The sequence below is a fragment of the Chelonus insularis genome, unplaced genomic scaffold, assembly GCF_013357705.1.
Source record: "Chelonus insularis isolate UGA/USDA-ARS -01 unplaced genomic scaffold, ASM1335770v1 contig_139_pilon, whole genome shotgun sequence".
NCBI lineage: Eukaryota > Metazoa > Arthropoda > Insecta > Hymenoptera > Braconidae > Chelonus > Chelonus insularis.
Window position 1 is genome coordinate 628,349 of NW_023276379.1, and position 26,437 is coordinate 654,785.

General features: G+C 25.4%; 2 protein-coding genes across 2 annotated transcripts; one reads left to right on the forward strand and one right to left on the reverse strand.

The window, feature by feature from the left end:
* The first annotated feature begins 83 nt into the window (after positions 1-83).
* On the forward strand, positions 84-2,480 carry LOC118074879 (putative DENN domain-containing protein 10 B). Its single transcript, XM_035096403.1, has 5 exons — positions 84-216; positions 718-843; positions 929-1,125; positions 1,230-1,658; positions 1,968-2,480. Exons 2-5 carry the CDS (start codon positions 804-806, stop codon positions 2,355-2,357), a joined length of 1,056 nt encoding a protein of 351 aa, XP_034952294.1. The 5' UTR covers positions 84-216; positions 718-803; the 3' UTR covers positions 2,358-2,480.
* Positions 2,481-4,382: 1,902 nt separating this feature from the next.
* ETHR (ecdysis triggering hormone receptor) lies at positions 4,383-23,169 on the reverse strand. The gene is made up of 6 exons (XM_035096402.1): positions 22,495-23,169; positions 22,318-22,439; positions 22,041-22,203; positions 12,869-12,977; positions 11,894-11,965; positions 4,383-5,160 (listed from the first exon to the last, which is right to left on the reverse strand). The coding sequence occupies exons 1-6, from the start codon at positions 22,586-22,588 to the stop codon at positions 4,506-4,508; spliced, it is 1,215 nt and encodes a 404-aa protein (XP_034952293.1). The 5' UTR covers positions 22,589-23,169; the 3' UTR covers positions 4,383-4,505.
* Positions 23,170-26,437: the final 3,268 nt, after the last annotated feature.

The window sequence follows — 26,437 nt, forward strand, 5'->3', positions numbered from 1 at the left end:
TGATAAATTATTATTGTTGTCATGACTCAGAGGTTACTATTTCAAATAAAGTCACTAGAGGGCGACAATCTAAAGTTGATACGCCGCTGAGCTACACCGGTGAAAACACAAAGAGTGAGGGTAGCTGAGAATTTAAAGTGATTTCAGGTGATTTTAATGAATACATTGTTAATATTTTTATCTGATCGTCAAGCTGTAATATCAATTGGCAGAAGGGTAAGTTTTTACCATCTATTTTACTGTAATATTTGTAATTTCTGTCATTGGGACAAATACGAAATTTCGTATTCAAAAAAACTGATGCGTAGCGTCTAATTTTTTAAATTTTGATTTAAAAAAATAGTTTCAGTCTTTTATATATTATTACGCTACTTATTATAAATATTATTTTTATATTTTCTTAATTATATCACTCAATTGGTATTTAATGCAATATTTAAATACTTATTTAAAGTTTCAAATAACGCGCGTCATAATGTTCAGTAACGTATTTAAGAAAATGGTGCCCTCAATTCTTATATTTGTATAATTTCCCACGTGATGGCGCTGTCAATATCGAAAATGCTGCCATCTCGTTGACATTTTCAAAACAAATGAGATTAAAAATTAGTCTACTCTTTAGATAATGTCTTTTTGAATATACATATTATTATAAATGAAATTTATAAACATATTATAACATAATAATTAAAAAAATGAAGTGTAAATAATTATTAGTATAGCAAGTACAGCTGTCAATAATGGATAATTATTTGAAGAGCATTTATTCTTGATAAATAAAGAAAATAACCTAAAATAACCAAATGGCTCCTCTTACTGATCTTATATCTTGCAATATAATAGGTAATTTTAGTAGTTAATATTATTAAATTAATATTTTTTTTAATAATAAATGCATTGGAAAATGATTTTTATATATATATTATAGAAAAAGACTGTAATGGTGATGTTTTATGGGCATGGATTTATCCTACTGTTTCCGAAGCTCAGAAATCACTGATAACTCGTAAATGTGGATTATCATCTGAAAATAATAATTCACAACCATTCACTTTTTCTCGATTTAATAATGAATGGTTTTATATTAATTGCTGTGAAGTTTTTGACACGGATAAATTACCTAGGGTATTCATTCAAAACTATCATTTTCAGTTTACAATTATCTCTGTTATTTTCTGACAGAGATAAGAATTTTTAAAACCAATTATTAGATAGATAATTATTTTTAGGTCAAGCAATTCGCTCTTGTATTATTTACAAAAGATTTCAATCCACAAAAATATGAAATGCTAAGCCGAGTGTTGAGTAAAATGTATTCTAAGACTGGCGATCCAATTGAAATACTGAAACTTTATTTATCAGTTTCTATTAATGGATCATGCACAACACAAGAAAATGGAATATTTAAAGCTGATCATTATGATATTAATCCTAATCATGATACGAATGTGAGAGATCTTATTAGAGCGTTTGAATTAGAAACAATTCTAATTTATACAGGATTATTATTGAAAAAACGTATTTTTATTTATCATCATAGTTTAGAACAATTATTTAAATGGATTAAAACATTCCCATCGTTGATGAAACATAGAAATGTCACGGATTATTTATTTCCATGGATTGATTCGATACCTGAAGAAATTAATGATTTAAAGGTAAATAGAAATTTATTTTCTTCATCTAAAAAATATTAGAATTTTGTGATGATACAATTGAGATTGAACTTGAAACATGATCAAAAAATTTTTCTGAATATTTATTAATTGATTCTTTCATGAATATTTATTATTTTAAGAGAGGGCTTTTTACGGGTTACAATTTACGTGAAGAGAACATTTTTATTCTCATTATATGATAAGTGATACATTATAAAATATTTTTTATGTAGCCAACTCAATATAGACAATTACTACTCAAAAACTGATCATTGAATGAACTATTATTTATTTAAACTTGTATTCTAGGGAAAAAAGTACTATGTAGCAGGGTGCAGAGACAGTTCAATATCATTAAAACCAGAGTTATACGATCTCTTAGTAAATATTCCTGCTAGAGAAATAACTATTGCACCTCATGCTAAAGAAAGTTTTACTATGACCAAAACTCACAAAGAAATTGCTCTTTTTATGATACAATTAAGTGAAAAGAATTCTTTAAGTGAAACACAAATAATTCAAGAAATTGCAGATAAAACACAAGATTTGTTGAATCAATTAAATTCAATTGCATCAACTGAAGACCAAGATAAAAAGAAAGTCTTATCTATTAAAATTATTCGAGAACGTAATTTGCCAACAGCTGTTGAAAATTTTTTAATAAATTTAGCTATTGCTGAAGACTTCACAGTTATCTAGGATTTTTAAAAATATCCGGATAAATGATATTATATATTTTTTTTTCAAGATAATTTTATGGTTTATATTAAAGAATAATTTATAATGAAAATTCGCAATATTTTATAAAACAATTCTAATAAATTTACGAGAAAGTGAGAAAAGTTCGAATTTATTAAATTGTCTATTAATTTATTTGAAAAAATTATATTATGTGCTTCAGATAAAATTTTTGATACTCGAATTTTAATCGGTGAACAATTTAATATTAATTAAATTAATGACCATCCTTTGACTTTACATTACCTGGTATTTATTACTCATTGATGTAACTGATGATTTATTACGAAATCACTCTAATACAGGGAATTAGTTTTAATCAATAAGATATTTACGTTTAATGGATAGTAAATAGAATGTATAATCTATTGATAAAGAATTTATTTCATTATTATACATAAAAATCACATCAATTTATGAATTTTTTATTTTTAATAAAAATATAGATTACAAAGATATTATAAATTTTAATTTACAAACTGACAGTAATATTATTTTTTCGGTTATGATTATATCAACATTTTTATGTTTTTATATGACCGTATCCAGATGAATATTACACATCAGAGAAAAGGCTTTCGGATGTTTATGTCCGAATTTTCCATGTTTGATAACACATTACTTTGGCCCCTTTCGTATATTCTTTAACAAAAATAAATTATGATTTCCGGTATTATAAATTTCTGTATATTTCATAGTTGATAGTAATTAACAAAAATTAGTTTTCAATCATATTTATTTATTGCTTACATATTATGAATAAAATGTTTAAATATTTATTTTTCCATTGCTTTTTTTACCACAAATGAGGTTTACAATTTAAGTGATTTGTAATCATTCCAACAGAAACAATACAACAATTTTATAAACATCAGTATAAATAATATAGTAAAATGACTAGAAACTCGTTAAAAAAGTGCACAAATTAACAAATTTTATTTTCGAATATTTAAGAATCTTCAACAAATAAATAAGTCTTTGTATATCAATTAAACTTCCCGAGTGATTTCAAGGCACACTCGTTAATCGATGTATTATCTATTTTTTTTCTCGTGATTAAATTTTTATTTTTTACATTTTATCGTATTCTTATAAATTTTATCAAGGTTATTGTATTAAATATTTTCTATGCTCTTTGTACATTTTTGTGTCGTCCAACTGCCTTTTCTCTTACGAATTAATGAGTGCATTAATTAAATAATGACATTGAAATTACTCTATTTTACATATTATTAAGTTATGTTTTTCTATACAAAAAGTAACATCTGTACAATTAGTAGATAATATATTTATATTGAAATACTTTATTCAAATTAGCACCGTACTTCCAAAAAATTTGGTACAATAATTTACCTAAAATCATAATAGTCATAATAATTTTTTTTTTGATGTTGAAAATCTCTTGAGACAGATCTAAATGTACTCTTAAAGTCATTAGAACTATCTCATGAAAGTAAAAAAAATATTTATCTTCATACTAAAGAAGACAGGCGGACTGACAAAAGAGAAGAGAATGCTGACGGTGTAAATCACTGGGTCAAGTAGGACGTCATAAATCTTATGTTGAAATAAAAAAGGATAAAAATGACTCAGAAAATTGCAAATCCTCATAAGCCTATCAAATATGTGCAAAAATATTCATGTAATGTTATTCAATGTAAAAAAATAATGGATTGTTAAATACATGGATAAAATGGATGAAAAAATATTTTTTTTCAAGATACTAAAGCTTTTTTGGGAAGATGTAAGAACACTAACGGCTGAATATATTTTTTGAGTTGATAATATAAATAATAAATTAATAATGAATACTGATATAAAGAAAAGAAAAGAAGAATAATACTATAAGATTAAGAATTAAAGAGTATTTGTTAAATAAAATATTAATAAAAAATAACTGGACATAAAATTGAAAAAAAAAACAAGTCCATTTCTCTCATATGAAGATATTTTTTAAAAAAAGAGTTAGCAATATATTTTGTTCAGACTATCATTAAAGGACAGTTAAAAATGTATTCTCACCAGAAGAATAAACATAAAAGTGCATTATTCTTATTCTCTCTACAATAAATAAGAAAAAAAGTCGTAATGGAAGTATGATAAACAATATTAAACAAAGCTTTCTTCTTTTTTCTTAACTGGTTTTTCTGCAATAATACTAGAAACCTGAACCGTACAGCTTTTGTTGCTTTGTCGTCGCCAAAAGTCCGAATGATTGCTGCTAGTTGTTGTACCAGTTCTTCCAGAAGTTGTTACATTAGTTCTTTCTTTACGTGACAACCCACATAATCGTAGAAATCCTTCTCGAAATTTAGTGGACATCAAGTTATACAAAATTGGATTAATAGCAGAATGAAGATAAAACATAATACGACAAATGTATAAAAGACAAAAATAAGCTTCTATACCGAGGTCCAAGATAGCTGTTATTGGTGCTACAATAATCCAAAAAGTAAATGCACGAAATGGTAACAAACAAATAAAAAAATTCGTCACTACTGTTCCAAGCATTAATACCACTTGTTTACGATATTTCATCAGATTACTAGAAGGACCTCGTGTAATTGCTGGATTAGCCATTAAATTTCTAGCTATTATAGTATATAATATTATCAATATAAGCCATGGAATTATAAAAAATACTGCTATTGTTATTAAAAAAAAGACAGTTGGCCAAATAGTCTTTGCTTGTGTTTGACAAGCAGGAAGCTCCATACCGTTGCTATCTCTTTCCATTCCATAATTTGTCATTGATATTATGGGACTGTAAAAGAAAACATGAAGAATTACACATTTTATTATTGTTCATTTATATTCATAGTGTGACAATTATTGTGTTTTTATGATAATGAGTAATTGATTTATTCTTATTCTTAATAGAGTAAATTTTTGAGATGAATTTTTGTTTGTTTTCATAATAAGATTGAGGTCAGTCTTTTCTGTTACTTTTTGCACGAATCTTTTTTATTTATAAAAAAATGACCCATCTTTCAATGAAGCCAAGTCGCTTTTCTTTATTGAATGAACAAAGATAACGATTGGAGTTGGATAAAAGAAAAAATCAACGACAGGAAGAAAAGATATGGTATTTTTCTCAAGGGATATATATACTTTCTACAATCATCTAAAAAAACCGTGATTCCTCAATTCTACTGAGATAAATAAACCACGTCAACTTAATCAATCAATGGACAAAAAAATTTACTTTTTATTTAGGCTAAAAGATTTTATTTTAATTCCAACAAAATTGTTGATCAAATAAATGATGATTGTTGAAAATTTATAAAAAGTTTTCCTGCTGATCGTTGGTATTTTGAGTTCTTCTATTAAGTCTCACACTTGTTAAGGTACTTCTGAATGTGCTTCGTTCATTATTAAATCTTCTTTTTATTCCAATTAATTTTAAAAAACCTAATCTAAATCTACTGCTCATTAAATTATAGAGGATTGGATTCATTGCACTGTTTAGGTAGAACATTATTCTGCTAAAATATAAGATATTGTAAAAGGTTTCATGATCAATGGAATCAAGATCTTCATTTGGTGCTAATACAATATAAAATGTGAGAATTTTAAAGGGTGCTAAACATATAAAAAAACTAAAAACTACTGTTAATAACATTAACACTACTTGTCTTCTCGCTTTTGCATGATAACTTTCAGCTGTTGATGTTGATCTATCATGGATTAAGTGTCTTACAATAATCGAATAGAGTACTGATAGGATAATTAATGGTACAAAAAATAAAATAAGAATTAAAAATAGAAAAAAAGCTGTTGTTAATGGTGTAATTGCTTGCATCAAACAAACTGATATTATTGTGTCATTCTTGTCTGCATTGTATGTTGAATTCATCTTCATTTCGTGATACTGCGATACCCAGATCATTGGACTGCAATAAACCAAAATCAAATAAATTTTAATTATTGTGTATTAATTTTATCAATAATTTAGCATCGTCTATTGGCTGCAGTTCAATGATTTAGGCTTTGATCGTTTATTAAAATTTTTAGCTCTACTTTTTCATTCAATTATTGTGTAGACTTTTGAGAAATAACATACATATATGGTTAATTATTGTCCTATTTTTCAGTTATTATTTCAACTTATTTTTTATCAAGTACTTTTGATCATTAATGAATGTGGATATTAAATAATTGAAGATGCTTTTGATTTGATAATAAATGTGATTAATTAAATGGATAAATTGAAATAAAAACTTTGATAAAAATGATTAAACTGCAACCAATTAAATGAAATTAATTGAAAGAGACTATCAACAGGTGTATTTTATTTTTTTGGTCGAATGGTAGTATTTATTAATTCGAAGTAATAAGTTAAAGGGCTTTCAAATGGAAATGAAAAAATATGAAGCAATAACTGAATCTAAATTAAGAATTGAAGTTTATTTTCGATTTATGACGGTCTGGATCACATATGGAGAAGAATCCGCAGAATCATGATGGTTAAAAGCTTTTACTTTTATGTAAAGTAAGAAATTAACCTGAATTTTAGGAAGAGATTTGATTATTTTTATTTTGCAAAAATATCTTTTATAGTGAAGGTTTAAGGGTGAAAGGAATTCAAAGAAATTTAATTGGTATTTGAAGTTGGATTTTAGAGATGAATGAATAGAATCTCAAGATACAGTTGCATAAACATTTTTTACATATTCTTATCCTTGCATATCTTTTAAAATTGAAGTTGAATATTTGTTTGGGGTTAAAAAATATTTGAAAAATTTTAATAAAATTTTTCAAATTCAAACTCTATGACTTTAAACATATATAATTTTCGTGGAATACAAATTCTATCTCTAGACATGTCATTTATTTCTTTAGAAAATATTTCACTAGAGTTTGTCTACACAAAGAATAGTTCTCAATAATGCAATAATTTGACCTTTATTTTCTGATAGAAAACTGATTGAGAAAATGTGATTTCTTTTCGTAAGGATTCTTATAAATATTAAAATCTAAAAAAATTCTAGTCATTTATACACACAAGTTTGCATAATGCATTTCAAAACATTCAAATAAATTTTCTATAAAAGCATAAAACTCTATTTCTCAAATAATCATATTTCTTCAATTCCATTTTGTTTTCTTTTATTCTTGGAAGAATCTTATCATTAATAAATTTATGTAATAAATTATTTTTAATAATACAACTTATTAATGAAAGAACTGTTTATCGATAGAATTAATTATTGAATAATGTGAGTAATATCTTATTTAATAAATAAATATTTAAAATTTGTTCGATTTAATAATTTATCAATATTTCTATTGATGATTGATTATGAAATTAAATAAATGCTATACAAATTTGCAATATTACGAGTTATTCACTTTTATTATTACGGAAACATGTTATGCGAACGATAGGATTATTATTATTTACTTATGAAATCGTTATGAATAATTATTCAATGCCGTTACCCAAGTATATTTCATTCAATAGACTTTTATAAAGTGATAACAATTAATTGTATAAATTATCCATAATATATATTACATTCTTCTTATTATTTAATACTTTTGTTCATTTATTTGTGCAAACCCATATCACACATAACGTCAAATCTAATAAATATGGAAATCAGAGTTCAATTTCCTTTGAAAGTATTTTTTTTTCATTTCAAAATCTGTGTCATTTGATAAATGTAAAAAGATAGGTCGAACAGAAACTTTTTGTATGATAAAAGTGAATTTTTTTTTATGAAAATAATTAAAGCGAAGTAGTCTCAAGTAGCTAGAGAATCCACGGAAATAAAATTGTCTAAATCAACATGAAGACACCGTTAAAAATGTGACAAAGATGAATCTTTGCAAACTATTGACAAAACTTGATAATCCACTGTTTTAAGGAAATACATAGCACGTCTTAAAAGTTCGTGACCTTATGAAAGTTACACCATTGGAATTTCAATGAAATGTACTAGTCTAATAGTGAAGGTAAAATTTATTGTGTTCAGCATTGTTGTGAGTAATTTTATCCTAGTAAAATTGAGAAACGGGAAAAAAGAATTTTTCATAGCTACATTTATCCTTAAATTAAAATTTTCATAAATAATTGCTATTTTTCTCAAAATAACTACTTGAAATTTTTTATAAAAAATTTAATCTTCTTCTTTCGCTGAAGATCATAGAAAAATATACAATCAAAAGTGTTGGGTGATTTAATACTGCACTTATGATAAAATAAATTTTCAAAGTGTATTAATAAAAAGTGTGAAATTGAAACGTTAAAAGGAAAGTCTATTATTTGACATAAGATTCACTTGTGGTTACCCAAAGGGCTGATGAAAGCTTCCAAAAGGTGAATGTGTTGAAAGACCGAATGGTCTCACGAGGATTCAATGAAATACAGCATCTTTTCATTTCTCGCTCGATAAAAAACAGAGAAGAAATAAAAACCTAAGAAAAAAGGCCAATAAATTCATAAAAATAAAATTGAAAGTAATCTACATGGAAAAACTCTTCGATGTGAAATGATAAATTCAACTGAAATCGAAGATTAACCGTCTAAAAGCCAAAAGGTTTTCTCTGCCTGAAAATGATAAGCTTATAATTTTACTTAACATTGAGGAAATATTTTTTTCCGCAATTTACTTCGGTAATTCTTGAAGGGTAATGGCTCACACATCATGACACTCTAGGATTTAGAGCCTATGGAATGTCGTTGCATTGTATTAATCAATCACCGGTTTTATTTCTCATTTAACTTCAATGCTCACATTGACGTAAAATTAACCTAACCGGAAGGAAATTTGAGATATAAAGGTATTTTTATAAAGAAAAAAAGGAAAAGACAAAGATTAATAAGTTTTTAACTCAAAATGAGAAAAAAAAAACATTTTGTTAAAAAATCAGCAAGCAATGTTTTTAAAAGTAAACATCAAAGCAAAAATGTTTAAGATTAATAAGATAGATGGAGTATGCAATTAAGTCAATTTATCAAGAAAAAAATAATAACTCAGACAATATTTTCGAATTTTAATAAAATACATTTTTAAGATTCCAAAAATATTTTTTTATCACTACAAAAGTGAAAAAAAATGCTCTTCATTCTATACAACACGCTTCTTGAAGGCATCCAAAAGATATAGTAACAGTTAGTAGGAATTTATAAGACAGTCATGTTCCTAGTGAATGACATCTAAAAATGTTGAAAAACTTAAACTTTGCAAAAATTTTATTGTGAATTCTTCAATCAGAGCTGTGTTCGTAGAGAATTAGTATTTTTTTCACAGCAGAATATTTAAAGTCTTTACATATACACTGGAATTCTTAGCAAGGTTTTTAACCCCAGCAAAATGGTGAGGATGGAAAGATAAAATAATGAAATATTTGACAATAGGCGGGGAAGAAAGTATGTATTTGGTGGAGGTCATCTCAGAAAAAGTTTTAGATGTTGACTGGAAACAGATGGTTCAAGATTGCCACAATCTTCCTCTTTCTCTTTCTCTCTTCTGTCTTTCACCATTCCTTGTTACTATCACCTCATTCGACTTTCTCACCCTTATTGCGACAAAAAGCTTCTTATGTTAGCAATATCCCACCAATCGATTGTATTCTTTACAACAACCCCTTTTAGACCGACTTGTCATAAAAAACTTTATCTTCATTTAAACCATTTATTTGCATTTACTCTGATACAATTAAAAATAATTTAGAAACAATACCTCAATTGTGATAAACAAATCTTTCATCTCTACAAAATACTTTATCAAGTTATTTTTAATATGAAATATTCTTTATTAATAGAATATTTAAAAAAATTAATTTTTATTTTTATAAAATATTTTATTCTGTGAGTTAAGCCTATTAAAAAAGATGACAGAAACAAAAATGCACCCACACAATATTTTAATTACTTCAACTAAATAATAATTGAATAAAACCTTTTAGGTGATTTTAATAATGCTCTTATAAAGTAAAATATTGATAATCTGAGCATGTTGTTATTCAAATATTTTAATAATTTCAACGTGTCTCTTTAATCTATAAAAATATATATTTTTATTACAAATATAAATTAAGTTCTATTATCAATGCATTTTTCACGATTGATTATCAAGAATGTTAAGTACTTGATTAAATTGAATATTTTATCTAAAATTATATGTAGAGTAAAAGTTTAATAATTAACAAGAGTTCGTTTTTTACAGCTTAATCGAAATAACATTATTGATTCATTTATATTAAAAGTGAACTGATAAATTTTTGGAATATATATTTAATGAATGATAGATATTTTATTTAATATCAGACAATTATATGCTCTAATTATACTAATGCAATAACTTTCACAATGGCTATATATTATGAACTATTTATATCTTTCAAATTATTTAATATTTTATGAAATTGATTGACAAAAATAATATTGATAAATAATTAATAGTTAAAAATATTCCAATTGTTTGGGAATAATGAAAAAATAATGAAACAAAAGTGACAAATGAAGTGGGAAGCTCTAAGGGTAACTCATAATGAAGAGAGGAACATCTGATTTAACAAGCTCTAATATTTATGTATCTATTAATTATAAGCATGCGTAGCTAATCTGAACATGAGCGTAGTTTACTAGAGATTCAAAGAGGTTCTACTTATTATCATCAATCTCACAATGAGCATGCCGCAGAACTTTACTAAAGATGTTAGAGATAATATAAAGTAGCATTCAAGGTGTTGACGAGAATAGATTTCATAGAAAATTAATTTCTGATTTTCAAAAAATATTTTCATTATAAATCTATATTAATAAAATAAATTATTCAATATTGTTTATAATGTGAATAATTCAAAGAAAAAAATAACAATTTTTAGTAAATAATAAATTTTAAAAGAATTTTTATTTACAGTAATTAGAAATTTTTTTAGAAATTATTATAAACGTTCAACATAATTTTAACTAATCAATTTGTAATTTATTATTGAAAGTTTTATAATAAATAAATGACTTATCTAAAGCCAATGTACTTGTTAATGTAAGTCGTTTAAACTTTAAAATAATATAAATCAATAGAATATGCATTTTTATATTTTTTATCACGCCAAAAAGCTTTACTTATGCTTTGCGGTATGATACTAAGTAGTAAATCGATATATCGATGTATTTAACAATCCAACAAAGTAATAAAAATTCAAAGAATGTAGGACAGGTGGTAGGAAATTCCAAAGATTCATGCAGATACTTCTCCTGTCACTGAAGTATATTCTCTATACAACTTGCTATTTATCTTTCTTCCCATATTTAAGTAGTCGTCACGTCAATATCAGAAATAGAAAAAATTTATTGTAATTGGTTTAGCTCAACTTGCAATAAATATACTAGAGTCATCAATAAATTTCATTGTCATTGTTATAAGTCCCTAAATAGGGTTGATGATGATATGGAAAACACTTGAATACTTATTCAGTTATATGCTATTCATCTATATATATATATTTATTTAATTTATAATAGAATAAAAAAATATCTTTTTTACCTCGTACAAACAGCTGCAACAATCCAAGCGAGAATACAGAGAAATATGGCTCTTGCTTTAGTGCAAATGTATCTGAAATTTTGAATTTTATATGTACATGTACATATTATATAAAGCAGCCATGCACTTAAAATCAAATTGGGTGGATGATATTCAGTCAAACACAACCAAGAGTAAAATTGAAAAGTTATAGAACGGACTTTTAGGAAAATTCTTTTAGACTTGTGGAAAAGAAAATAAGTCTGTTGAAAAGTCAAATAAAATTATCAATTGATTATTTAAATAAATTGGCAAATTTTTTATGAGCTTTCATACATAACATGCTATTAAATAAATGAAACAGTAAAATTTATTCTAATAGCTTGTTACTAAAGAAAAAAACATTTTCTTAAGCCATGAGCTTTATCAAATAACTCTAAACTACTTCATGTTGCTTCAAGTTTAAGACTTCCCGAAGCTTACTTCTAACATACTTAGTACTTAATACACACCCTTATTTTCATATCTAATTAAAACCCTTGATTGTACTTTATAAATACTCTTATAAAATAATATATAATTTAATTATAAATTAACTGCATCAACTATCGATCTCAAGAAGCTTATTTACCCTCTTAGCCAATATTAAATCATAATACGATAAAGATATTGAAGACTTTTTCACAAAGTGTCCATCCTTTACTTAATAGTATATTAATTTATATTTGATTACTTTCTTACATTTTAATGAAAAATATTCAATTAAATAGTTTTGTAAAACAAATTCATAGCCTTGTTGATAAATAGTGTGTACATATGTTTTATTGATGATTAAAGCATTTGCATGAGGATCGTTGAATGGAAATAAAAACTAAAAATTTAGTCAATATGGAATCGAAAAAATTATGATGTTAATGTTCACTTTGATTGGCATTTAGAAGCACAGTAAATGCTAGAGAGTACTTATAAATATTCATAAAAAAAAAGAAATATTACCCAGCACGAAGTGGCTCGCAGATGGCGTAGTATCGTTCAAAACTAATCGCCAATATTGTTAAAACTGAAGCGTGGGCTACAGTTAACTCCACAAAAGGTACAGCTTTGCCTGGAATAAGACAACTTTTTTAATCTCAATGTCACTCAAAATAGGCAGTAAAAGGAAATTAGAATTACTGACGATATAAATGCTCTATTGGAAAATCATAAATCAAAAGTCTATTTTGTATATCTGGCTTACTTCCTCTCTCAAAAGAGCTATAAAGTTAATGTCAACTTTTGCAAATGATTTTTCTACTGAGGGGAAATTAAACGACGCATGTGTGACTTATGATTATAGAATTTTAAATCTTTTCCTTTTTTGGGTTGAATCACTACAGTGAAAAATATTATCGGATTATAATATTTTAAACTTGAACTTTTTTAGTGAGTTTTATGAGAATTGAATGCATCCAGTTAGAAGAGAAATTGACGTTATTCTTTGTAATTGCATCACTTTTAGTGGAATTAATTGTAACAAAGTGTTTTATTAATTTTTTAATAAGTAGAGTTTTAATAGATATAAGTAGATGAAATCATCAAAATTTTAAAATCCATTTTATATTGGTGATACTTCAGAGTGAATGTTTGCTAATTATTATTAACAATATTAGTGCAATACTTGAATCAACTAGACTCAAAGTTCAATCAAAATTAGGTGATTTTAGAAGAGTGATTGATTAAATTTAATTAGTGTGAATGTGTTGATATGTCAACATGTTAGCTTATCAACTATTGATGAATATTGGGTACATTTAGTTTTTGGTCAATGATACATATTGATCATAATTTTTTTATCTACTCATTTTCTTTAACATTCATTAATTCTACTTCATTCATTAACAATAATTAAGCTTCTAAGACAAATGTATATCATTTCTACAGTGTAACCTTTAACATTTGTATTTTAATTGATAATGATACTTAGATAGCTGGTAAGCGTAGGATGCAGCAGGCACTGTTGATTTTTTTTCTTCGCAATTACAACATAACAAATTGAAAATTTATTTGTCACCGATAAAATATTTACATAATTATGAAATAATTTATGTAATAAATGAAACTCAATGAGGAGATTTAAAGGTATTTTAGTAACGAAGGTTCATATTAAAGGTAATCAATGAATAATTATCAAAAGAACTTAGATCTTCGTACCCAATGAATGATATTATCAATTGATAGTAATTAAATAAAGCTTGAGAGTAATTAGAGCAATTGATATTGTTTCAATTCAAAGCTGTTCTCTCAAACAATGTGATTGAAACTTCAATTGATGTAGCTTCTATTTTGACAGTTCAATTTTAAACGATAAGCCAATGGAATGGAAAATTATAAAACTTGTTCAGTAGATATTTACTCTGATCTCATTTAGACGAAACCTTCAAGTAGTTTCGTTTAATAATTTTCACATCTATTCTCAGACTAATTTCAAGTTAATTTTGACAACATTCTTAGGAAGAGTCAAAGATGAATGAAAGTTTCAAGAGTATATTGAAATACCAAGTTGGTAATAAAATGATATTAAAAGTAATAATTATAACAAAGTTAAAATAGAATTGTGAGAAGTGTTCATTTGTTACTGATAATTAAATGAGTCAGAGAAAATAAAAAAAAAGTTTTTTACTGATTAAAGTTGAATAATTGAGTGAAAAAAAGGCATTGGAAATAAGACTATGTAACTTCTAGCTGCTATGAATTTTTTTAAAATGTGTTCAATTAAATAATAATAGTAATAATAATAATATATACTATAAAAGTAAATTAAACCGAACTATGATACTCAACTCTAAATTAGTATTTTTCTGAATAAAAATTAACAAAAGAACAATATTTTGTAGCTGAAAAGTCATTTTTAGTAGAAAAATTTTAATTTTCTCCAAACTAATGCAAAGAGAAGACTTCCTTTTATTTGTTTCTAAACTTCACTAATTGTTTCGAAAAAAAATTAATTAACACAACATCTGACTCAAATGTTAAATTAATTGTTTTTGTTAAGAAAATAGTCCAATATATTAGTTCACTTTATAAAAAAAAAAACCTCATATTTCATTATCTGAGTACTATTTTTTTTGTTTTCTTTTAAAGAAAAAAAAAGTATTGTTCCTATGGCTTTTTAATCAATAAGTTATTTTTTTTTTTTAAGAGATGAATAGCTTCATACTGAACACAAAGTAAAAAATATTATATTTAGTAGTGTATTAACATGCGGTGAATAATATTAACATTCTATTATTTAAACTTAAGAAAAAAAAAATAAAACAAACAAGCAACTCTTAGGATAAAACGAGTTTTAAATTCATTTAACATCAGCGAATTTAATTATCGAATAAAAGTTTGAAAAAAAAAATTTTGTTTGAAAATAAACTTAACATAAATATTGGAACTCTTACATTGTGTTTTAATAAATAATCATACAGTATTTAATATTAATTACACTAAACGATTAATCAATTTAATTTCATTGTTTAATAAGACATGAAATAATTTATTCTAGAGGATTAATAAATGAAAATATCATTTAGAAAGTAATCAGCAAATAACTCAAATAATAACTCATTTTCTTGAAGCTTTTCATTTTGATGTACTTTCACAACTCATCTTCCAACTTAGGTATAGTCCTCGAACTATTTCCTGACATAGAGATTAAAGAGAATTGGATGGAAGCTAGAGTATTCTCTGAGAAAAATAAAAGGTAGTATACGCATTAAATGGTCGGACACGTATAGGCTAAGAGCAACGGTAATTCGTTGCAGGGGGTAATAGTTCACCTACTCGTTTTCACCATCTTCTTTCTAACTCCCTTTTGACTCCATCTCTTCTTTTCTCCTTTGCTTTTCACCTTTCTCCTTCTCATCTACACGTTCTTAAATTACTCGCCTTTCTATTTTATTCCCAATTAATTTCTTGTCCTTTTGTTTCTTCATCAGCTTCTGTTTTCTTTCGTTATCTTTGTAGAATTTTAATATTTCAGAAATTTTCATTGAATTGTATTTATTCATCTTATTATTCCAACTTATTCAGCAGCATTTATTAGGTGAAAGTAATGTATTTTTTTTACTCAGTACATCAACTGTTTTTTGTAAACAAGATACATTCTAGTTGCTTATATTCACATGTAAATATTTGCAAATGTTTTGTATGATTTTTATTTTTTGAATTCAGAACTGTTTAAAAAGAAAGCAACCTTTTAAATAGAGTGCATAACTCAATACAATTCACAGCTTTATTTCTAAAGTCTATACATATTGATTTGTCACAATCAACTGAAATATTCACCCCATTCAAAGTTATAATTTTTATTGCGCAAGTAATTGAAGGAGTGTTGAAAGTAAATACACGAGTAAGTTTCACTTACTCTAAATTTTTTTTTTTTCATTTATATAATGGTTTCTTATTATTATTATTATTATTATTAAAAATGGCTATTTTATTGCTGGAAAGGCATACTCGTGAATTTAGTGACGTCGTTAGATTGTATTGAGTTTATCATGGAGTAATGTTGGTATTAGCATAAGTGGGTATATGAACTCGGTGAATATAACTGCGAATTCTTCTTATTATCTATTTAGGTGAGCTAAACTCGTTTTGCTTTTGAATTTAAGATAATGTAAGAATTTATTTTTTTTTCGTCCAGTCATAAACAAAAAGCATAAAATTTTTATATGAATTTATATAAATATTAAGAGAAAAAAGCATTTTTAAGTGATCATAACGATAAAAGTGTGTGATGTTTTTTTTTGGCATTTTTTAAACATCATATTGGAAGGTGCACTGATCTGGAATTTTTTTTCGATAATTTTTTTATTAAATATAGTAATTGATTATTATGTTTACATTGCTGTTAAATTCGATTATAGATCAGAACAACATCATTTTAAAGTAATACGCAATGCATTTGAACACAGGATGTATTATTTTTATTTTATAAATATATTTTTATATTTAAGTAGGTTTAATGAAAAATAAATTACAAGTACTTGGCTCTTCAGGGGGTCGGATTTAGATTTTCAATGTATTGATTAATTGATTTAGATTTTCAATGTATTGATTAATTTAATCACTATCTTATTGAATTAAATCAAATGTTTTTAAAGTTAATACTTTATTTGAAATTTCAAAATATCTTTAAAATAAGTATGTTCGCAAAGAATTTTTAAAATTATCACGAAACTAATTTTCATTTTAAAAAATTTCTTTTTTGTTTAAAATTCTATAGTTATTTCTTATATACTTATTAAAGTTCAAAGTTGAGTGAGATATTTTTCCTATTATTATTGATATTAAATGTATTCCAGAATAATAAAAGATGATAGAAAAAAAGTTTAAAGAAAAGTTTTGAAAGTAATATACATTATAAACTTGAAAATGATTCTGAATTTATAAAAAGTCAATTATTGTTTGCAAAAATCTATTATCTTGAAAATTATCAGACTTTTTCCATTTTAAGTTCAATAGGATTTATCCTCTTATACAAATAAATAAGATACTTTGAAAATTATTTTCATTTTCCAGGAAGCATAATTATTAACTATGGAACAATTAACCTTAATGTATCTTACTAACTACCCAACTTGGATACGTTAATCTTAAAATTAATGTTCCATAAACGACAAACAAAAAAAAATTCATATTATTTACTCTTACTTGCAAGCTGTGCCATCTGGAGTCATTCCTCTTACTTTTCTTTAATCAACTTAAAAATTATGTAATTAATTTTTCAACATATTCAGAGTTGAATAATAATTTCCTTAAATTTTCAACAAAAGTCTGATAAATAAATGTATTTAGAATATTGAATCCTATCTAACCACATCATTAGAATATCTTGTTTGCCTAGAAGCACTCTACTGATGCAGGAGGGAAATTAATCTACAGGAAAATAACATAAGTCTCAACAGATTAAAGTATAATAAATCAATGGCCTAAATTCCAGTGGATTCACCACTCAAATACTTGATTAATCTGGCGTAAATCCAAAATTAAAAAGACTTTATATTTTTAGCTTAACTTTTTACTTTTGTTTATTTTTTTTCTTTAATATTAACTTCACTATAATTTTGTATGTATTTTTTTCTGAAAGTTATACAATGAGAATTCTATATTAAAATTTCTAATCTGAATTGCAGTCAAATATTTAAACATTTACTCTCAGTAGAAGTGTAAACAGTCTTGAGAATAAATACAAAACCTGAATTGTTGATTGTTCAGTTTTAGATTTCACAGTTTTACTTCTAATGGCTTTCATCGTACCCTTTAATAGTTCAGAATGGATTGCTTTATTTTCATCGTATGTACAATTAAATATGCAAGTGGGATTGTTATGTCCTTAAAGAATTAAAGGAAATGATGAAATGATTTTCCAGAAGAATAAAATCAAGTATAAAAATGACTAATAGTTTTAGAGAGTATACAATTGATGTAATAAAGTTTTTTGTATATACAAGTGAAAAGACTGTTGAGATACAAGTTGAATCACTAAAAGTAATAGCAGATGGAAGTGTAGAATTGAAAAACATGATGATAAAAATGATAAAAAACGAATAAAAAATAAAATAAAAAAATCCAAGACGTGCGATTATGAAGTCTGGCATTTGTCCAGAAACCAACAAGTTGAGAAGAATTTTCTATCTTATTTTCCTGTGATGCAATTCTCAAATTTCTAAGTGATTCAATATTTCATTTGTTTGCTATTTTTTAGGTATTTGAAAAATTCATGATGTCATAATGGTCCAGCTCATTTAAAATATTAATCATATTCTTAGACTATTATCAGAAATCATCAATAATGTTTCCATCACCACTATTTTTTAGATGAATAATTGAGTTTATATAATATGAAAAACCTCTAGATTTCAATTATTTTCAAATCTAAGGTAAATTATTGAAAAAAATTCCATTCAATTGAAATTTAAGATTTCTGTTGAATACCAAGGATTTATTAATTCCTCTAGGAGTGTTATTGTACTCTCGGAGGTATTGAAGGCTTCAGAAAAAGCTAAAAGAAAACAATCTTCCTAAGAAAGTTCCAATTGTGAAAAAAGGAACTCAAGGGGAATTATTGCACTGTTGTATTTGTTTGTTAAAATAAAATGGCCTAGAATTAAATAAAAACAGTCTAATCAAGTAAATATTTATTCCGGTGAATAATTTTAAGAAAAAATCCTATTTAAAAATCAAATAAAAGATTAAAAAAATCTCAGGTAAATTTATAGATCATCAGGACTCAAACTGCATTAGTTAGTTTGAAACTAAAATTTATTGGAGAGACTGAAGGTTAAAAGTTGGTTAGATGAGTGTATTTTATTTATTAGACTCGGACTTGAATTGAATTTAATTAATTATTTAACTAAATAATAAAAAAGATATACTATTTTTTTAATTATTTATTGTTCTTACACTTTATATCAAAGTATTAATGTAGAATTTTTATTAATACAATATAATATAATGGAGTATTAATTGAAAAAAATTGATTCACATTTTAAAAAGTAATTGATCATAAATTCATCAGAGTTCTTATTAATATTAAATTCTTTCTTTGTCAAATTATCATTCTCATAATTACTGGTGTTCAGTAGATACTTTTATTATTAAAGCAGATTTTAAGGAATATTACTCCCAACACTGATTGCTATTGAAAAACTTCGAATGTTATTAAAAACTTTGTTCATTAAATTTTAAATAGTGTTCTATTACAGACATATATTTTTATAGAATAGAAATGTTTATCTAGTTATAATAATATTTAGCAAAAAACAATTAATAAAGTCTAATTTCTAATTATAATTAAAATTTCCACGTAAAGAGGTCAACGTTTGTTCGAACGAGATATTTATAATTAAAGCAAAAAAAAAATGTCTAAAGCACACCAGGCTGTGTCTTAAATTTTGAATATATATTCACACTGTCAAATAATTTGTTATATATATGAATAACATTATTTATGATTCTATTTTTCTTCTCACATTTTTTTTTCTTTATCGTTTGCACACCTTTGATTCATAAAAGTATTTTATTGATCATCACAGGATGAAAATTTTTTTTTCTCAAAATTCAAGCTTTCAATAACAAAATACACCATGAAGTAAATATAATTTATAATAATGAGTTAAATATTTTAGTAGATGGGCGTGTCCGAATTTTTTCATACATCTTTAATGCAGTCTGGCGACAGACTTGGAAGCTACAGTTTAATTAAAGACGTTTGTTATATATATATATATATAGGCATAGTAACTTTATCTCACTCTCAGTTGTATTCATACCCTCGTGTTTGCACTTTACATTCGTATTTCTTCAACCTTTCATTTTATTTCATTTCACTAACGACTTGATTATTAACAACTGTCTAACAGAATTTACTCTTCATTGCCCATTTTCTTATTTTTTCTTTGGTTTTATTTTGTTTGTTAAATAAGTTTGCTGAATAGGTGAATGATGGAATCATAGAAATAATGATAATATAAAAATCAAGAGATAAAATTACTAAGTGTAAGCAAATTGTTTACGAGTCGTGAAAGCCAGACGTCTAAATGTCATTTCTTAAACGCACCCTCATTCTTAACAACTCTCACGACCATCAACTTCCTCCTGTATCATCCCCAGACTTTGATACTCTGATGATGTTAATTGCAAATTCTAGTTAAAAATTTTTTACATCCATTTTATCGTCCATTATTTATTATTATTATTAATTATTATTATTTTGTTTTGCTTACTTAAATCAATTTATAAATAATTATACTAATAATGATGATGATCAAGTCGGTTGGATGTAAAAGATTTATTAGTTCAGAACATAAATCAAATGTTAAAGGTGAGATTGATCTGACAAGATTGATCAAATATTTGATGAATGTTTAATATTCTTGTATTTATTTACTACTGGATAAATATAGAGTTTAGTGTAAAATACTACTTTAGAGATTAATTTAAATGCTCAACGCTTTGATACATCTTGATGTTATTATAACGTAAACGAGTACACATCCCAAATGAAACGCAAATTGGCTTGTATTTTTAACACACCTAATGTACAGTGAAATTCTATAGCAGATACTCCATTTAAGATTTTTCAAGCATAGCGTGAAAAGCGTATTAAATTATTCGAGAACAATGAATATTGTTCATATAAAATATAAACTTGCTTTGATATTGATAAAAAAATACATTGTATTATATTTGAATAAAAAAAAAAAAAAAATGAATTTGTGTGAATTGAAATTAAACATGATTAAAAATGGTTGAATGTAAGGAGCTGGTAATATAGTAACAAATGATCATATAAAGCAGAAAAAAAGTGTATGTATGTAGATTAATAGCAATAGAGATTAGCTGAGAGACGTAATGAATTCTCGTGAATAATTTTTTGAATAAATGAGTAGGAAGTAGTTGTAGGAAGTATTCTCCAATAAAGTAATTTTTATGATAATAATAAATTTTCAAATAACGATGATTCAGCTGCATGTAATTTCTCATTACTTAATAACAGAATAGAAATGCAGTTTTAAATTAATCAAATAATAAAATAATGAATAACAAAAGATAATTCTATTATTGGATTAAATGAAAAATGAAGCAACTCATTAATTAGAATCAATTATTGTGTTTTATTGTTCGAACAGAGAAAAAAATGTATTCGTTTGCAAATGACTAGGGTCATCTAAATTTAATTAACAGGCTAAGAAACCGAAGATAGGTCTGTTATTGAAATCAGAATAAAATGGAAATATTAAAAGAACATTTAATCTTTCTATTTTAGTCTATTTGAAATCCGAATTTAATCTCTGACGACGCAAAAGTCAAACAAGTCTCATCAAATGTGACATTTTGACCTCGAGAATCGGGCATTGTATGACATGAAAGAAATCGATGTGCGATTTAATCGGCAATCTCACGATTGTTTGATCGGAATCGAGATAAATTTACTCAATAATTAAGGGTATTATGCTTACGAACATTGACCATGTTCATTCAAGGTTAAATCCACTTTCAATTGAATAAATACTAATGTTAACGTAGTTTGATTGTGTACATCTATACTACTCTAACTGAATAAAATGTTAGATGATGATTTATTTAATCATCTGTATACAAATGATTTGCATACTTGGATGTACTTGTGAGTACTTACACATGTGTTCTCCTAGCGGCCACACTTGAGGTCCTGAATTCACTTCCACTAGTACTGTTGGTGCACAAATCAACAAGACACATAAATCAGCAGCACTCAAATTCACCAGAAATATGTTTGTACTATTTCTCATATCTTTTCCACGTAATACCACTAATGGTACCTTTTAAAAATTTTTTTTTGAAAAAAGATAAAAATTATATTAATCTATTTATTCAATTAGAAATGTGTTTTTGAAATTTTTGTTTTTATTAAAATCAATTTTTAAAAAAATTACCATAAGATTTCCAATGATTCCAAGTACCATAACAACAATACAAACAGCCATGGAAGTCGTACGAATATATTCTGGCAACATGTATGGAGTTGATGTTGCATTTCCTGACTCAATAACTGAAACTGAATTTAATTGTCAGTAAAATTGTCTCAAAATGAACTAATTTTGCATGTTTACCTGAAAACCCGTCTAATGTACTGCTGCTTTCAAATGCAGTTGTGTAATATGATGCATTAAGTTCAAGAGCCGGAGCAGATACAGTTGTTAACATTTTTTGATTATTTCAAACATATATTTATTTCACATTTATTATTAATTATTTTTAATATAAACAACATCATATTTCTTTCTGTTAAATTCCTTCTATCAATTGATCATTATTGCAGCAATTATTTTACAATAAATAATTTAATAATTAATTTTTTATAAATTATTTTCATTTTAATTAACTGTTCCATTGTATGTTCCATTTTTGATTTTTATTTTATTTTATTCTGCAACTGTGATTGAGATGATTTCTTTTTTTTTTCGTGTTCATAAGTGTTAATCAATGCAGTATCGAGAGAATGTGAGAGCTGTGTTTTGTCAAAGATTAAAATTCTGCATTAGAATAAGCTTGTAGTTTAATCGCCTTAGATCAATAATACATGAGTGAGCTTTAATTGCCTCAATCAAAATGCATTCGATGTCATTTCTAAATTGTTTCCACGAATATGTTCTTTGGAATTTACTCGTGGATTAAATAATAATTAATTTTAAAATGCAACTTAATAATTTATCAAATTTTAATTATTATTCAACCATCAAATAATGATCATCAAGTCCATCAATAATTTAATAAACTCATAAAATTATTTTTTAAACCAATAAAAATTTTTAATGAAAAATAATTATTGTAATTTACAATAATTTCTTTTTTTTTTTAATGATTTAATAAATTTATTCTTAAGTAATTTTGACTAAAAATGAATTTTTATTTATATCAATCATGAAATGTGTCTTGAAGTGTTGTTTTAAGTAGAAAAATCACTCCAACTAAGTTAGAATTTCACATAGTGACACTTTTATTTGTTTGTTGGTTTTAGTCATAATATTTATGATATCGCGGTTGGCGTTTATATAAATGATTTAATTTAATATTGTTTGTAAAAGAATAAATAAAGTAGTGGATTCACTTGATAGATAATATCTAAAAGTTGAACCTACACTCGAGGATTGTGACGGTACACTGAAACGTGTTATAAAGCGTCGCGCCAACTTTTCTCTTTCACTCAAATCATCCACAGGGATTTCCCGTGCGCATGCGTACGAATCGTCGCCACCTGTTTGGACGTATACTTGAACAATGTTGCGGAAAACATCATAGCAAAAGTAAAAAATACTCTGACAAAAAATAAAAAAAAAACAAATATTAATCATTAATCATTTGTGTAATAAAATTAAGTGGAATGGAGAATTGTTATAGAAACTTTTATGGCTAAAATTAAAATTTTAATGGACAAAAAAACATTAGATAAAGAAAAATCGAAGAATTGAAAATGACATGATGTCGGCAAAGTTCTTTCTTGAAAACTCGAGTTGAAACTGGGTCGGATTTACATTTTTGTAATCGTATTTCCGGCTGTATGTGCTTAAGATTAGACACCGATGTGTCATTCTCAGTATAAATTCAACGAGAACATAAAATTAATAAAAAATAAAAAAGACCAACTTGGACAGAAAAAACTCTTCTTATCAAGTGAATAGTTTATTCATTGATTTATTTAATTATTAAAAATAATTGAAGAAAGTAGAGACAATAGGAATAGAAAACTTTTGAAACAGAGTTTTAAATAGATCAATTTTCTTTTTTAATATTATTCAACTTGTGGCTTGCAATAGATGTAGATGGGGAGTGGGTTGGTGGCATGGGATGACTATCATTAAGTTGCATTGTTTTGTCTATCAGCCTTCTAATGAAGCAATTTATTTGATATAAAAAAGTTAAATTAACAAGAATTTGTATAAATAAAATTCAAAGATATATAAATGTTTAAAGAATCAAGATATCAAAAGTTACTCCAAAATGAGAATGTATTTGTTACGAGGGATTGTTAGACTATTAATGAAGTCTTATCTTACATTCTTTTGTGTCTTTATCGATGGATAGATTTATAATACTGTAAGCTTCTTATAATTTTGACTATGCAAAATATTGAAATTAAAAATATTTTATACAAAATTAAAAAAAAAAAAAAATAAACCTTGAAAGATTGGAGAAAACAAATAGACAACTTCAATTGCAGCAAAATTGCTTGAGACGAAGATTAAATTGAAAGCTTTTATTAGATGAATAATTTATGAATAAATACAAGAAAAAAGTAATTGCTCAGAAAAAATAGCGGTTTGTTATCTCCATAAAATCTTGTATAAAGTTTTTCAGCAATTAATAAAACAAAAAAGATATTTTTTTGTTCAATCAAATCTAACATCAAAATATAATAAATAAAAAAAAAGACTTTTTCAAAGCTGCACTTAATTGAAACTTGATAGAAAAAAGAAAAGTAGCTATTGATATTTTACTATTTAAATAAATATATTATTTGTTCTTGACGTTTATATTAAAAAAAGTTTTTCTTCCTTTAAAGTAGTTTTTAATAATTTAAATCCTATATTTTTTTTTATCTACCATTTTTATTTTTATTATTTCTGTTCAAAGTATTTATATGTAGTAGTCTCTAATATTATATTTGAATTTTTATTTCAACTCCAAGTGAGTCTATGAAACTTTCCTTCTTGATCAACTAACCATAATTTGAATAAACGATTATTACAGTCTTCTCTGTCCTGAAACTCGACAATGCGTAGGCGACTAGATAATCCATGAGATTGTTTACTACACTTCAAATAATAATGAAACGTGCAAACAATATTATCTACATCGTTATATACATCTCTATGATTATGTATACGTCATGAGCAATGGCTACGTGACATGGGTATGTTAATCGTCTCATACTTATTGTTAGTCAATCTATAACATTAGGTGGTGATCAGTATATAATTATTAACATCAAAGATTAATTGGATGAAAGATTCTTCTATACCATTATTATGTCTATATTTTTTTTATATTCCACACATTTTAAAAATGTCATATTTAAAAATAAAAATATATTAAAAACCATCAGTACTCCAAAAACATTAAAATATCATTCTGACTACTGATTGATTAGATTATTCTGCTCCTACACAGTCCGGATTTACTTAACAAATCTACTTTTAACTGGAAACAATAGTGTTGAGTTATATTCAACTAAACAAAGTTAAAGTTGGTTCAATACAATAACATTTTTTCAATTCAGTTCGTAAAAAATAGTCACTATGTCTTTAGTTGACACTAAAGTGATATTCCTGAATTGAAAATATTCTGTAAAAAATCAATGGATATTTGAAATTCAACTCAGAAAATACTTAAATTGTTGAAGAATAAATTTAAATGAGAAAAAATATCTTAAAATCGATCACTAACTTGAACAAAGTCATAACAATTCTATAAAAATAAAATAAATAAAAGTATTATCATCAAAGACTTAAGTTTAAGTACTGAATACGCATTATATTCCATCTATTTTAAAGATGAATTTTCATGAAAAGAAATTTTTTTACAATCAATTCTCAAGTTAATTAAAGTTAATACAATCAGGAAGCAGTAGTACAATTTCATAGAAGCACGTCAATTGGGTACTACGTTTAATGTATTTCCGTAGCTTCCTTTTATTGAAAATTCATTTCAATATGTAGAAACAGTGAATATCAGTCAATTTGTTATTAAATTAATTTAAACTATTTATTAATAATTCATAAAGAGCATTGAGCTTTCTATAAACAATAGACTCATTAAATTTGATGTAAAAAAGATTAACTCAATTATTTAAAATTTCTATTTTAATTCTTTTTAGCTCAGAATCAATTAGAAACTTTGGAGAAGACATGTAATTAAATTTCCATGATTTCATTCTACTCGTGGTTCATTACAAAATAAATAAAATATAATTATGAAACTTATATTAAAGTACATATAACATTAAACGTATATACATATTTGACTTTCTGCTAAAATCGCAAGTCAAATACAAAT

Excerpts from the sequence above, each read along its gene's own strand:
- LOC118074879 (XM_035096403.1), top strand. The coding sequence starts at position 804 with ATGGCTCCTCTTACTGATCTTATATCTTGCAATATAATAG. Across the intron at positions 1,126-1,229 it reads ACACGGATAAATTACCTAGG|GTCAAGCAATTCGCTCTTGT; the intron begins GTATTCATTCAA and ends AATTATTTTTAG. Across the intron at positions 1,659-1,967 it reads AAGAAATTAATGATTTAAAG|GGAAAAAAGTACTATGTAGC; the intron begins GTAAATAGAAAT and ends CTTGTATTCTAG.
- ETHR (XM_035096402.1), bottom strand. The coding sequence starts at position 22,588 with ATGTTAACAACTGTATCTGCTCCGGCTCTTGAACTTAATGCATCATAT. Across the intron at positions 22,204-22,317 it reads GAATCATTGGAAATCTTATG|GTACCATTAGTGGTATTACG; the intron begins GTAATTTTTTTA and ends AATTTTTAAAAG. Across the intron at positions 11,966-12,868 it reads TGCGAGCCACTTCGTGCTGG|ATACATTTGCACTAAAGCAA; the intron begins GTAATATTTCTT and ends TCAAAATTTCAG.